At 49.3% G+C, this 14278-nt stretch overlaps 1 protein-coding gene across 1 annotated transcript; it reads left to right on the top strand.

Annotated features, from left to right (window-relative positions):
• The first annotated feature begins 9041 nt into the window (after positions 1 to 9041).
• Positions 9042 to 12983, top strand: Znf784 (zinc finger protein 784). The gene is made up of 2 exons (XM_059252543.1): positions 9042 to 9163; positions 10840 to 12983. The coding sequence occupies exons 1-2, from the start codon at positions 9086 to 9088 to the stop codon at positions 11734 to 11736; spliced, it is 975 nt and encodes a 324-aa protein (XP_059108526.1). The 5' UTR covers positions 9042 to 9085; the 3' UTR covers positions 11737 to 12983.
• The last annotated feature ends 1295 nt before the right edge of the window (positions 12984 to 14278 follow it).

The following is a 14278-nucleotide window of genomic DNA, read 5'->3' as shown; positions in this document are numbered from 1 at the left end:
GGTAAGCAGCCTCCTCCGTGGCCTCTGCTTCAGGTCCGGCCGTGAGTGCTGCCGTGACTTCCCTCCATGATGGACTGTAAGGTGAAATAAGCCCCGTTCTTCCCTAACTTGCCTTGGTCACGGTCCCTGCACTGGAAAGCACACTGGACAAAACCCAAGCTGATTGTCATGAAACTTCCTCATGAAGGCACTCCCTCCCAGGCCTTATGGGGGCGACAAAGTTCAAACTATTAGAACGTTCCCTCCATTTTCACAGATTGTGAGATTCAAATTCAAAGACTTAAGGATCAGGCTGGTGAGATGGCTGGTGGATAAACAAACAACGGTCTTGCTGCCAACCCCGACAGCCTGTTTGACACCCGGCCTGAATTTGACGGAGACTCACATGATGGAAAAAGAGAACTGACTTCCACAAGCACACCATGGCATGCATAAACACACACACACACACACACACACACACACACACACACACACACACACACGGATTTTTTAAATGTTTTAGTTTAGAAATAAGACCACTTCCTCAGTGAACAGTTACCGGCATGTGAAAAAGGGCCCACAAGTGGAGAATCTCTGGCCCTCGGGGTTAACAAGGTTGAAGAGCCACATGTTAGATGAAGGACAAGGTGAAACTACAAACTACGTGGGCCCTTTCATTCCCTACTTGTGCAGAGCACTACACATTCATGAGGAAACTATCTTCTCACTCCCACAGTATACATAACTGCTCCTTTGTAGCCCAGTCCGGGCTCAAACCTGGAATCCTCTGCCTCATTATTATAGACACTACCTAACATAGCTACTGAATTTTTTTTTTAACCTTACTTGGGTTTTTTGTTTTGGGTTGTTTTTTTTGTTTTGTTTTGTTTTTTTTTTTGGCTTTTTGAGACAGGGTTTCTCTGTGCAGCTTTTGGTGCCTGTCCTGGAACTCACTTGGTAGCCCAGGCTGGCCTCAAACTCACAGAGATCCGCCTGCCTCTGCCTCCAGAGTGCTGGGATTAAAGGCGTGCGCCACCGCCGCCCAGCTGTTTGTTTTTTCAGACAGGGTCTCACTATGCAACACTGACCGGCCTGGAACTCGAAGAGATGATTATGCTTGCTTCTGCCTCCTGAGTGATGGCATCAAAGGCATGCACCACCGTGCTCTGCTTTATTTTTTAATTGGGCATATATATATATATATATATATATGCTGTCACATGCGTGCCCTGCCGGGAGCACTAGCAAGAGACATGGGATACCCCTCGGTGGAGCTGGAGCTGCAGGTGGCTGTGAGCCACCCAGTGTGGGGGCTGGGAACTGAGCTCGGATCTTGTGCTGCAGCAACAGGAAGCACTCAACCTCTGAGCCACCTCTCCATCCCCATAACTACTTAAAAATGTTTTTAAATGACATTTATTGGTAGGCAGGGCAGAGTGCATGCCACGGCACTTGTGTGGAGGTCAGAGGACAACTTGGGAAAGTCAGTTCTTCACCTTCTACCATGTGGGTCCCAGGGATTGGACCCAAGTCATCAAGCATGGCAGCAACGACCCTTACCCACTGAGCCATCTCTCCGGCTCTGGAATACCTGCTTCTAATAGCAGCTGTATGGATTCAGCTTGACCTGACTGTATCCATCTTGATAACTACCATAACTGCCCCAGAGCAAGCCTTGGTTTTCCTTGCAGCCTCTCAGTGAACTACAGACACACCATTAGAGTAGCGTGTGGAGTTTCATCGTCAGGGAGAGACCTGCCCCTTTGATATTAGCTGAAGCTAAATCAGACACAGTCCACGTTAGATGAGGTCACGTTCCTGCTAGCCTTTCCTGCTGATGCAGATGTTGCTCTTGCTGCTCACACTTCTCTGGGCATGTCCCCTCAATATATCCCACTCCATGGAATCCTGGATCTATCTGCAGTCCCATCACGGCCCTTGGAGCTGGCTCTCACACACTAGTGTGTATTTTTACACTCGTGACTTCTCAGTTAGTCCTGACCTCATGTTGTGTGCCCCAATGCCAAGTCAGTCACAGCTGTATTGGACAGACAAATACACAGAAGACAGATAAACAGACAACTATAATGCAGGATGGAGAAACAGCGCCACTCGGGAGGCAGAGGCAGGTGGAGCTCTGTGAGCTCCAGGACAGCCTAGTCTACGTAGTGAATTCCTGGCCACCCAGGGCTACACAGGGAGATCCTCCAAGTCGTCCTGGGAGATGGCGCTACAGGTAAAGGTGAGTGCCAACAAACCCGATGACCTGAGTTTTGACCCCAGGACCAACGTCGTGCAAGAAGAGGATTGACCTCTGGATGTTATCCTCTGACCACCACACACACCCCTTAGGACATGTGCACTCACACAAACACACACAAAATAAATGAATAAAAACATGATTTAAAATATTTAAAGTGGCAGGTAGCAGTGGCACACACCTTTAATCCCAGCACTCGGGAGGCAGAGCCAGGCAGATCTCTGTGAGTTCAAGGCCAGCCTGGGCTACAGAGCGAGATCCAGGAAAGGCACCACAACTACACGGAGAAACCCTGTCTCGAAAAAAAAAATTTTTTAAGTGGACTTTAATGTGTATGGATGTTTCCCCTGCATGTATGTCTGGGTGCCACTTGCATATCTGGTGCTCAAAAAGCCTAGAAGAGTTATCAGATGTCTTAGAACTAGAGTTAAAGATGGCTGTGAGCCACCGTGGGAGTGGTGGGACTCAAAACTAGGTCTGGAAGAGCAGCCAGTGCCGCCCTTACCTTCCCCACCCCCCTCCTGCCCCAGACAGGGCTTCTCTGCATAGCCTTGGCTGTCCTGGAACTCACTCTGTAGACCAGGCTGGCCTGGAACTCACAGATGTTCTCTCTGCCCCCTGAGTGCTGGGATTAAAGGCACATGCCACCACAGCCAGGTGCAGCCAGTGTTCTTAACTGCTAAGCCATCTCTCCAGCCTCTGAGATATTCCTTTTTAATATAAAAATTTGTTGTTTGTTTTTGTATTTTGAGACAGGGTCTCATAGTCCAGGCTAGCCTTGAACACTCCTGTGTAGCTGTTATGGAGTTCAAGACCCCTGGGAAAAGACCAGAGGCTCAAGCTGGATTATAATTGGTTAAATTTCCTGAAGCTCATAGCAAGACAGCCATCTCTGAATCAAACTAGGGACTGCCACTCCAAGTAGTGCGAGGGAAGGATTTTTAAAGACAGAAACCACAAGAAGACTTGGAGTATCTGCACAAGCAAGCCAAGAGCTGTTCTGCTCTGCCAAGATTCAAGGTGACCTCCAAACAGTCCTTGACTGTCTGCCTAGGCACGTTACAGAAGCCAAACAAACAGTTAGTTGTACAAGAAGATGGTCGCGGCTGTATACTGCTGGGTGAGGGGCACTGGGTACCAAGATGGATGCCTAGCATAAAGTGGAATGTGATTTTTTTGTTGTTGTTTTTTGTTGTTTTCCCCTGGTAGCCCTGGCCGTCCTGGAACTCACTCTGTGGTCCAAGCTGGCCTTGAACTCAGAGCTCCACCCGCCTCTGCCTCCTGAGTGCCGGGATTAAAGGCATGCGCCGCCACCACCCAGCAAAAATGAATCTTTTAATAAATTAACATAAAATTTTAAGATCACTATAATCCTATACCGTTAAATAATCCTATATTGTTAAAGACAATAAAGGGCAGGGTTTTGTTGAGAAGCCTCTGCCCACACGTGAGTATTCTTTTATCTTTTCCGTGTGCCTCTTTCTCCTAATTCTTGTGCTTAGATTCTATTATCAGCAGGGCATGGTGGCATGTGTCGCTCTTGCAGAGGACCAGGATTCTGTTCCTGTCATCCACAAGGTGGCTCTCAACCAGGCATAACTCCAGTTCCTGGGGATATGACACCCTCTTCTGCCCTTCTCTGGCACCAGGCACACATCTGGAGCACACACCTACATCCAGGCAAAACACTCACACACGCCTTTAATCCCAGCATTGGGAGGCAGAGGCAGGGGGATCGCTGAGTTCCAGGACAGCCTGGACTCACAGAGAAAGCCTGTCTGGAAAAAAAAAAAAAAAACACAAAGCAAAACAAACCAACAAAAAACATATATACAAAGTAAGTTCAATAAATCTTTCTTAAAATTTTGGGGGGAAATGAACAGTCTTTTAACATTGAGACTCTGGAAAAGGCTGATGTTGTAACCCACAGAGAAAGACAAATTCTGAGCTAAGAAAGGGGTGTTGGAGACTGAGAACGTAAGTTATTATTATGTGGATCATAGTGTCTCTCTCCTTTCTCTCTCTCTCTCCCTCTCTCCCTTGAACACACCTTTTTGTTGTTGTTATTTTGAGTTCAACAAAAGCTCATGATTTTATTGTCTTCATAACAAAATCAGCTTAGAACTGGATCACTTGGCCCTTTCTCTCCTTAGCTCCTCCCAGTTCAAACTGTTTGCATCTCTTAACAGCCAGCATTCTCTTAAATGCAGTGAATTTCAGAGAGGATTTCAAAATACCTAAACAACACCAGCACTAGTTCTCACATGCTGCACGCTGTCTGCAAACAGTATCTTGCTCTAGACATGGTTTTATTTCATTGCTCTGAGTGGTAACAGAGAATCTGTCCTGCTCAGAAACATTATCCCCCCTTTTTTTTCTTTGTCGACCAGGCTGGCCTCGAACTCAGAGATCTGCCTGCCTCTGCCTCCCCAGTGCTGAGATTAAAGGTGCTTCCGCCACCAGCACCTCCACCACAACCACCACCAGAAAACATTATCTAAAAGCTGGTCTTGGGGATGGCCCAGGGTGTGGGAGCATTGGCTGTTCTTCTAGAGAACCCCAATTTGAGCCCCAGCTCCTACATGGTGGCTTACAACACTCTGAAATTGCAGCTCCAGGGAATCTGACATCCTCTTCTGGTCTACAGGCACCTACACACACACATATACACACATATATACACACATACATACACACATATACATACACACACATACATACACACATATACATACACAGAGACATGCTCACACATACACACACAGAGACATGCACACACACACACACACACATACACACATGCATACACATGCATACACAATACACACATAGACATGCACACACATACACAGACACACACACATAGGCACACACATAGATAAACACACACACACACAAAATTAAAAATAAAATAAGATTTAAAACCCGAAACAAGCCGGGCGTTGGTGGCGCACGCCTTTAATCCCAGCACTCGGGAGGCAGAGCCAGGCGGATCTCTGTAAGTTCGAGGCCAGCCTGGGCTACCAAGTGAGTTCCAGGAAAGGTGCAAAGCAACACAGAGAAACCCTGTCTCGAAAAACCAAAAAAAAAAAAAAAAACGAAACAAAACTGGGAGGTACCGGCACAGCTAGTAAGGGTGCTTGTCACCAAGGCTCACGGCCTGAAATTCATCCCTGGGCCTCCCACAGCATCAGGGAAGAACTGCACCTGTGACCTCCAAATGTGCCTCTTGACACATGGGTGCCCCCTGCAGTAAGTAAATAAATGCATACATAAATACATTAAAAACAAGCCTGATTAAGCTGTAGATGCTATTTAAAATAGGAAAATGCATGTATGAATATTCACTACATGAGTCTTGCAACTTTTGTTTGACATTATTTTTTAATTTATATGTTTTTGTGTGTGCCTGCACATATATATGTGCATCATGTGCACACTAGTACTCATAGAGACCAAAATAGTATCAGATACCCTGGAATTGGAATTACAGGCAGTTGTGAGCGAGCTGATGTAGATGCTGGGAATCAAACCCTGGTCCTGTGCAAGAATAGCCAGTGGTCTTTCCGCACCACCTACCCCCATGACCTGGTTCTTACGTTCTTTTCGTCCCCTTGTGGTAGTTTGAATAGGAATGGCCCCATAGATTAATGTGTTTGAATGGCTGGTCCATAGGGAGGGGCACTATTAGGAGGTATGGCCTTGTTGGAGTGCGTGTGGCCTTGGAGGAAGTATGTCACTGTGGTTTTGAGGTCTCAGACATGCTCATGCTATGCCCAGTATGGAACAGTCTCCTTCTGTTGCCTGTGGATCGAGGTGTAGAACTCTCAGCTCCTTCTCCAGCACCATGTCTGCCTACATGTCACCATGCTTCTCGACATGACAACAGTGGACTAAACCTCTGAAACTGTAAGCCAGCCCCAGTTAAATGTTTTCCTTTCTAAGAGTTGCTGTGGTCATGGTGTCTCCTGACAGCAATAGAAGCCCTGACTAAGACACCAGCCAGGGGCTTTTGACAGGTTGCTGGTTATTTGCTGGGTTTTGGTGGTGGTGGTCAACTTGACACAAGCTAGAGTCATCTGGGAAGAGGGAACCTCAACTGAGGAAATGCCCCCATCAGACTGGCCTATAGGCAAACCCACGGGGCACTTTCTTGATTACTGACCTGATCAATGAACTGTGATCAGAACACGTAGGCCCAATGAACTCTTTCCTCAGCAATTTGCTTTTGGTTAGAATGTTTTACCACTGCATTAAACCCCTAACTGTAAGTGATTTGGCGCCTCCTCCACCTAACTAGGACACCGAGCGGGTTTACAGTACCAGGTGTTAACTAACCTCCCGTGCAGTGGGCCTCAACTCTGATCGGAACGTGGTTCCTTGCCCCGTTACAGAGCTACCCCTGTTGTCCTGCACATCATGTCTGCTACATCAGCAGTGTTGCACACAAGTGCAGAAAGTTTATTTTAAAGGCTACATACATATCCTGGAATAATCCGGTCTAAGTGCTCATGCTTAGCATTCTTATTTATTTATTTATTTATATTTTATGTATGAGTGCTCTGCATATATACCTGCACACCAGAAGAGGGCATCAGATCCTATAATAGATGATTGTGAGCCACCATGTGGTTGCTGGGAACTGAACTCAGGACCTCTAGAAGAGCAGCCAGTGCTCTTAACCTCTGAGCCATCTCTCCAGCCCTGCTTAGTGTTCTTTTAAAAATGATTTTTTTTTTTTGATTTTTTTGAGACAGGGTTTCTCTGTGTAGCTTTGGAGCCTTTCCTGGAACTCACTCTGTAGCCCAGGCTGGCCTCGAACTCACAGATATCCGCCTGGCTCTGCCTCCCGAGTGCTGGGATTAAAGGCGTGCACCACCGCCGCCCGGCTTAAAAATGGTTTTGAAAGTATACTTTATTTTCTGTGCCAGAGCACATGTGCCAAGACAGGATGCGTGGAGGTCAGAGGACAACTTGCAAGCGTCGGTTCTCTCCTCCAACCACGTGGGTCACAGGTATGGAACTCAAGTAGTCAGGCTTGACAGGGGCACCTTAACCCTCTCACCAACCCACGAGCCTCAGCATTCTGAAGGTTCTAGTCCAAAGGAAGCTGGCCTGCTGGGGCAATCACAGAGCTCGGTGGCTAATACGGCAGGTGTTTCCTTGAAATGTGATGTGTCCAAGGTTTCAGCACCGCGTTTGTGCTGACTACAGTCACTCTGAATTCAGCCCGAAGGAAATTTCACTTCCACCAACCATTCCCTACCAAAGAAAGAACAGGAGGGAGAGAAGGTAGTGCGGGTGTCTCTGAGGCTTGTCATGTGTGCCAAGTGAGACAAAAGACTATTATTTATATGTCATTACCCAAAGAAAATCACACGGCCGCATGTACCTTCAAGAAGAAATGCCACCATACCCCCTAGAAGAACAGCAATATTAGCTGTGGTGATAAATGTTCAGGGTCTCCTGCTCTACCCAAGTAAACAGTGTTTCAAAGCTCCTCCCCGCAACTCTCTGTCTTGGTTTTGGTTTTTTTTTTGTTTTTTTGTTTGTTTGTTTGTTTTTTGAGACAGGGTTTCTCTGTGTAGCCCTGGCTGTCCTGGAACTCACAGAGATCGACCTGCCTCTGCCTCCCAAGAGGTGGGATGAAAAGGCGTGCACCACCACCGCCGCCACACTTTTCTGACTGTTTCCACTTCTACAGGTCTGTACAGAAGAGAGAGGGATGGAGTTGGGCATGGGGATGAATGCCTGTAATCACAGTACCAGAAAGATCAAGAGTTCAAGGCGAGGGCTGGAGAGGTAACTCAGCAGTTAAAGTATTTGTTGCTCCTGCAGAGGACCCCAGTTTGGTTCCCAGCACCCACAGCTAACAACCATCTGTAACTTCCAGAGGCTATGACAACCTCTCTGGCCTCCGTGGGCACTGCAGACATGTGGTGCACAGACATACATGCAAGCAGAGCACCCATACCCATTTAAAAAAAAAGTGAATCTTTAAAAATCAAAAGAGAGTTCAAGGCCAGCCTCTACTATATAGTAAGTTAGAGGCTAGCTCTCACGGTGTGCGGTCTTGTCAGTAGGAGGGAACAAGGATGACCGGGAAGAAAAGATGTCGTGACTTATCCAAAGTCACAAAGTCAGGCCCCGACTGAGTCAAGCGCTCAGAAAAGCCCTGTCCTTGGTGCTGCTGAAACTTTTTGACCTCTTTTCTTCTAAACATCACAGTAACTAGCAGGGATTTGCTTCCTTCTGCAAGCTCCTGCACTGCCGCTCACCGAGTCTCTTTCTTGACACAGACTTTTGCAAAACCTTCCATTCATAAACTGCGCCGCTCTGTCTCCTGAACCATAAATGGATAGTAACCTCAGAAACGTTTTCTGTAACATAAAACAAAGCTTCTTCCGTGCCTTGAGGTTCAGATAAGCAAACTTCGGGCTCGGCCAGTTATGGTTTTAAAAAAAGGGACTCGTAGGGCGGAGCATAATGGCTCAGAGGCGAGCGGATCTCTGCGAGTTCGAGGCTAGCTTGGTCTACAAAGAGAGTTCGAGGCCAGCTCGGTCTACACAGTGAGAACCTGCCTAAACAATAATTTTTTAAAAGGGAAGGGAACGACGTCAGAATTCGTCTCCAGGATCTGGCCGACCTCCCAGCTACGAGCTCCGTCTGTCCTCCTGGAGGACTGACAGACTTTCTGCCGCGCCCCGCCGTGGCCCCACCCATCCACCCACTATGGCCCCGCCCCTCGCCGCCCTGCCGCGCGCTTGCGCAGCACCGCCAGCCGCCGGGGCCCCGCCCCTCGCGGAGCGATCATTGGCCTCAGGGGCAGGGTTTAGCTACAAGATGGCCGCCGCGCGCCCGGACCCCCCGATTCCGAGCTCACCGACCCGGGAGTCGCCATCCCCGGAGCCGTCGGACCTGGTGCGGGCGACGAAGGGGTCTGGGCCGGGTGTTCACGGCGAAGGAGGTCGCCGGACAGGGGGCGGGGCCTAGGGGGACTGGGCGGGGGTATGGTAACACTCCGGGGGCGGGGCTTAGGGAGGAGCCTATGGGGAATGAGGAGCGGGGCCTGGCGGAGGCGGGGCCTGGAGACAGGTTGTGTTGAGGGCAGGGTTAGGTCCTGCCAGCCGACCAGGGAGTTGATTTGCATAGAGAGGGGTGGAGTCTTAAGAGGAGCGGGCCGTCTGGGAAATTATAGGGCTCGGGGATGGTGGGGAAGGTGACCTCAAAGGGGAGTTATAATCCGGTCACCATGTTGGGGTGGCATGTGACAATACAAGGACTGCCTTATGAATGCCCAAGGGAGGATTTTGGAGGAGAAATGGATGTGCCAGGTGACTTCGGAACCTCTAACTCGTGACTGGAGAGTAACTCGGAATATTCAACAAACATGTACTGCGTTTCAGGGGACCAAAACAGACAGAGGTTGCGTCCTCTTGCCGCTTGCTGTCTTGTGAGGAGGAGTGATAATAAGCATAATTCATTGTAATATCTTCTATAAGGGAAATAAAAAGTAAACTGATAGAGCGGGGGTGGGGCGAGCTAAATTTAGACGGCAGAAGTCAGCTGGGTGACAGCTTATATTTCCACGGCTGTCAGTGAGATAAGCGGGATCCAGATCGTGGTGGATATTATAGGGACGACACAGGGTTTTAAGTGCAGTGTGGAGTGGCAAAAGGCATGACCTCATTTACATTTTACAAAGTCCATTCGGGGTGCTCTAGAGAGGTGGGTAATGAGGGGCAGAAGTAGGAACAGGGATTCCCTTGGAGTGGTGGTTTTCAGTTGTAAGGTCAAGAAACGATGAGGCTTTTAACTAGCACAGAGGAGAGGCACATCTGTGTCTGTGGTATATTTGGGGCAGGAAAAGGAAATGCCAACTGGATACAGCAAGAATTCTGGATCATGGATAACAGGGTCAAGAAACCAATGGCCGGGTCTGGGGAGATGGCTTAGCAGTTAAGAGCACTAGTTGCTCTTTTAGAGGTTCAGTTCCCAGCATCCACATGGAGGCTCACAACCAACTTCACTTTTAGGGGATCTGGCCCTCACTTCGGCACTCCATAGGCATTGTACACGTGTGTTGAACGCAGGCACTCACACATACACATAAAAAGAAAAACTCAGGCCTGATGGTGCACGCCTTTAGTCTCAGCACTTGGGAGGCAGAGGCAGGCAGATCTCTGTGAGTTCTAGACCAGCCTGGTCTACACAGCAAGTACCAGGCCAGTTAAGGCTATATAGTGAAACTCTTGTCTCAAAATAAGTAAATAATAAATCATTTAGAAAACAAGGATCCAGTGGACTTCAGAGGATCATATATTTTATTTAAAATTTTATTCATGTATTTGAGGGTAGAGTGTGCATGTGTGCCATAGCACAGACATGTGGAGGTCAGAGGGGCAACTTGGGAGAGTCAGTTCTGTCTTTCTACCCTGCGGGTCTCAGGGATCCTACTCAGTTCGTTAGCTTTGGCAAGTGTCTACCCAGTGAGCCGTCTCCCCAGCCCGGGCAAGTGTTTTAGCAAGTGGAGGCATATTGAAGAATGCTCTCTCAGCAGGGCCTCCACACAGCCTCCCGTTTCTTCTGCTCTCCAGGTCCTGGTGCCTGATGGTGGTTACTCTGCCACTCCCCCAAGTGACCTCATCGAGATCCAGGTGGTAAAAGTTACAGATACTACATCGGTACCTGAGCCCCCAGATCCAGGATCTTTTCACTGTGCCCTGTGTCCCGCGGCCTTCCACCTGGTCTCAGAGCTGCTGTTTCACGAACATGGCCACCTGGCAGGCGTGGAGGGGGTTGGGCAGGGTGGGGACTCAAGCCGTTGTCACGTGTGTGGCCACAGCTGTCCAGGTCCTGCTAGCCTGCGTGCCCACTACAGCTTGCATACGGGAGAGCGGCCTTACCGCTGCCCACTCTGCCCACGGGCGTTTAAGGCCTTGGCACCTCTGCTCCGGCACCAGAACCGACACGGGGTGGAGCCGGGCAACTCTCGGAGGCTTCCACCTACAGCATCAACTGGACAGCCAAACCCAAGGGTGGCACAGGAGAGGTCGGAGGTGGTGATGGCCGCGGCAGCTGCAGGGGCCGCAGTAGGCAAGCCTTTCGCCTGCAGGTTCTGTACCAAGCCCTTCCGCCGCTCCTCAGACATGCGAGACCACGAGCGTGTGCACACGGGGGAGCGGCCCTATCACTGCGGCATCTGTGGCAAGGGCTTCACACAGTCCTCTGTGCTGAGTGGTCACGCCCGTATCCACACTGGCGAGCGCCCCTTCCGTTGCACACTCTGCGACCGCACTTTCAATAACTCCTCAAACTTTCGCAAACACCAGCGCACCCACTTCCACGGGCTAGGACCTGGGGTGGGAGAGTCTGGAGGCCAACTGAGACCAACTTTGGTGGCCCAGGAATCAGGGAGTAAGCGTGGGACAGAGAACACTACCGAAGAAGGGCTTGGAGAGACTGTGAAGGTGAATGTGGAGGTTGACCAGTAGGCTGGGGAGTAGGAAGCATGTCATAGGGGAAGTGGATGGACTAATAGAGACAAAAGCCAAGGAGAAATAATGAGCAGCTGGGATTGGAGAGCTGAGAAGCCAGCAGGTTCTGGTCTCCAAGAAACCCACACTACACTTGAGACTCAGGAAAGAGGTACCTGCAATTCTATAGATGTCCAGCTACGTGTGAAAATACAGAGACAGCTTAGCATGGCCCATTCCTGTAAGACCAGTATTCTGGATGCTGAGGCAGGAGGATTGTGAGGTCCAGACCAGCCCAGGCTGCAAAGCAAGACTTTATCCACCACCACCTCTGGTCCAATCCTGGACTACCTCTGGACCATGTAGGGGCTGCCCTAAGGTGAACTAGTATGAAATATTTAGCCTACCTCAACTGGATTGCACTGGTCCTTGGATGTCTACCCTCCCTGGGCAGAAGATGCCCACCAGGCCATCTCTAAAGAAATACTGGGATGCCTTCTCCCTCAAAACCAGAGTACCTAAACCACAGTTGGGAATCCATGAATCTCTAGGATGTGAGCCTGCCTATAGAGATTAACTCTTAAGCTCTGTTCACCTCTCCATCCTACCCCATAGTGGTCTCTCCTTAGCCTACCAGACTCTTCTGGAAGCATTGAGAGCACACACTGCAAGCAAGCAATCAGCTGGTACCCCCTTTAAGCTGTAGGCGCAGAGCCTGTGGGCTCCCATGTCTACAAAGAAGTTTCCGATTTCTCTATTTTCCTCCACTGGGAGGTAGATAGCTTCCTGCTTAGTCCTGGGCAATTCAGAGGAAGGGTTGGCTGACGACAACCCTGGTGTAGAGTAAGAGAAGACACTGATGTAAGGGGCTAAAAGGACTCTGGAGCTGGAGTTTGGGGCGGGATGGGGACTTCTAGTCTGTTCCTATTAAAAGACTTTCTGAAATGCTCCTCTGTCAGTCTTGTATTCCAGTTCTCTGGGTACCTTGCTCTGCCTCGGTTTTCTTCTATCTGGAATGGGGAGGGACTAGGCTTTGGCTGTGTGGCTGTGCTGTAAGAAGTTTTGTGCCATGAAGGAATGTTGGAGATTGTGCACTTACTCAGATGAGTCCTTGATTTTCTCATGGAGAAAATGTGTTGCTAGTTCAGTCCTTGTTCATCCAGCATCCCCAAGAGATGACCTTCAGATGATGAATAATAAAACTCACCATTTCCTCTAAAGAAAGGAACTGCTTCCTGTCTCCCTGGCCCCTAGCTGAAGCTAGAAACATACACAGGTGCCTTAAGCCCACTTCGTCCCTAGCCTTATTTCCTTCTTTCTTTCTTTCTTTCTTTTTTTTTTTGATTTTCCGAGACAGGGTTTCTCTGTGTAGCTTTGCACCTTTCCTGGATCTCACTCTGTAGCCCAGGCTGGCCTCGAACTCACAGAGATCCGCTTGGCTCTGCCTCCCGAGTGCTGGGATTAAAGGCGTGCGCCACCACCGCCCGGCTTCCTAGCTTTATTTCTGATCAGCCTCCCATAATGAGCAGGTAAGCACTTCTTTTCATCATCTGTTCTTGTAGAACCTGCCAACAGTGGCCTCATGTCTGGATGCCCACAGCAGTGTGTGTCAGGTCCTGCCTTCTTCCCCGTCTCACATGGAGTCTTGCCACTCAAGAGAAACTCCCTGTTGCTTTCAGAAGGGACCACCAACACATCGGCAGTGTGGATAAGTGGCCAGTTCAGGAAAAGGGGAAATATAGCAACTGATAACTCAAGCTCAGTGTTCTGATTCAACAAGATGGGGGGGGGGGGGCTGGGCACTAATGAAGTTTGTATGCTCCATCAAAAGAGGGCAGTGGGGCTGGGGTGCAGTTCAGCTGCTAAAGTGCTTGCCTAGCATGCAGGATATCCTGGGTTCAATCTCCAGCACCACAGAACCCAGGCGTAACAGCACATGCCCATCTTCCCAGCACTCCGGAAGTGGAAGCAGGCAGATCAGAAGTTGGTAGTCACAGGGAAGAGTCTCATGAGGCCCTATTCTTCTCTGAGGAGCTATAGGCAGTTAATGGTTGCCTAGGGAAGGGGGGGGGGTCATAGTTTTCAATGGTGTAGCTATTGGTAAGCTGCCCTTGCTTGGGTAAATAAGCCATCCAACCCATGTTTATGCAAGCAACCGTGACTAAACACAATGGGTCATCAAGAGAATGAAAGACACGCAAGTAGAGGAGCCTGTTGGAAGGAAGGGGTTCATCAGGAGGTTGAGAGGGATGAGAGCATAGTGGTGGCTTTATAGGTACAACCAAAGTTGTGTGTGTGTGTGTGTGTGTGTGTACACATACACATAGATGTATAAAATTGAGAATAAAAATAAAATATAAAGTGTGGGCCAAAGGGATGGCTCAGCAGTTAAGAGGACTAACTGCTCTTCCAGAGGATCAGGGTTTGAATCCCAGGGCCCACATGGTAGCTCACAACCACCTGTGACTCTAGGGCCAGAGGCTCCAAAGGTCTCTGTTGGCCTCCATGGGCACCAGGCGCCAAGCGGTGCACAAACATACGTTCAGGCAGAATAACCATA

The sequence above is a fragment of the Peromyscus eremicus genome, unplaced genomic scaffold (genome assembly GCF_949786415.1).
Source record: "Peromyscus eremicus unplaced genomic scaffold, PerEre_H2_v1 PerEre#2#unplaced_72, whole genome shotgun sequence".
Classification (NCBI taxonomy): Eukaryota; Metazoa; Chordata; class Mammalia; order Rodentia; family Cricetidae; genus Peromyscus; species Peromyscus eremicus.
This window is presented reverse-complemented; position numbering and strand designations above follow the sequence as displayed.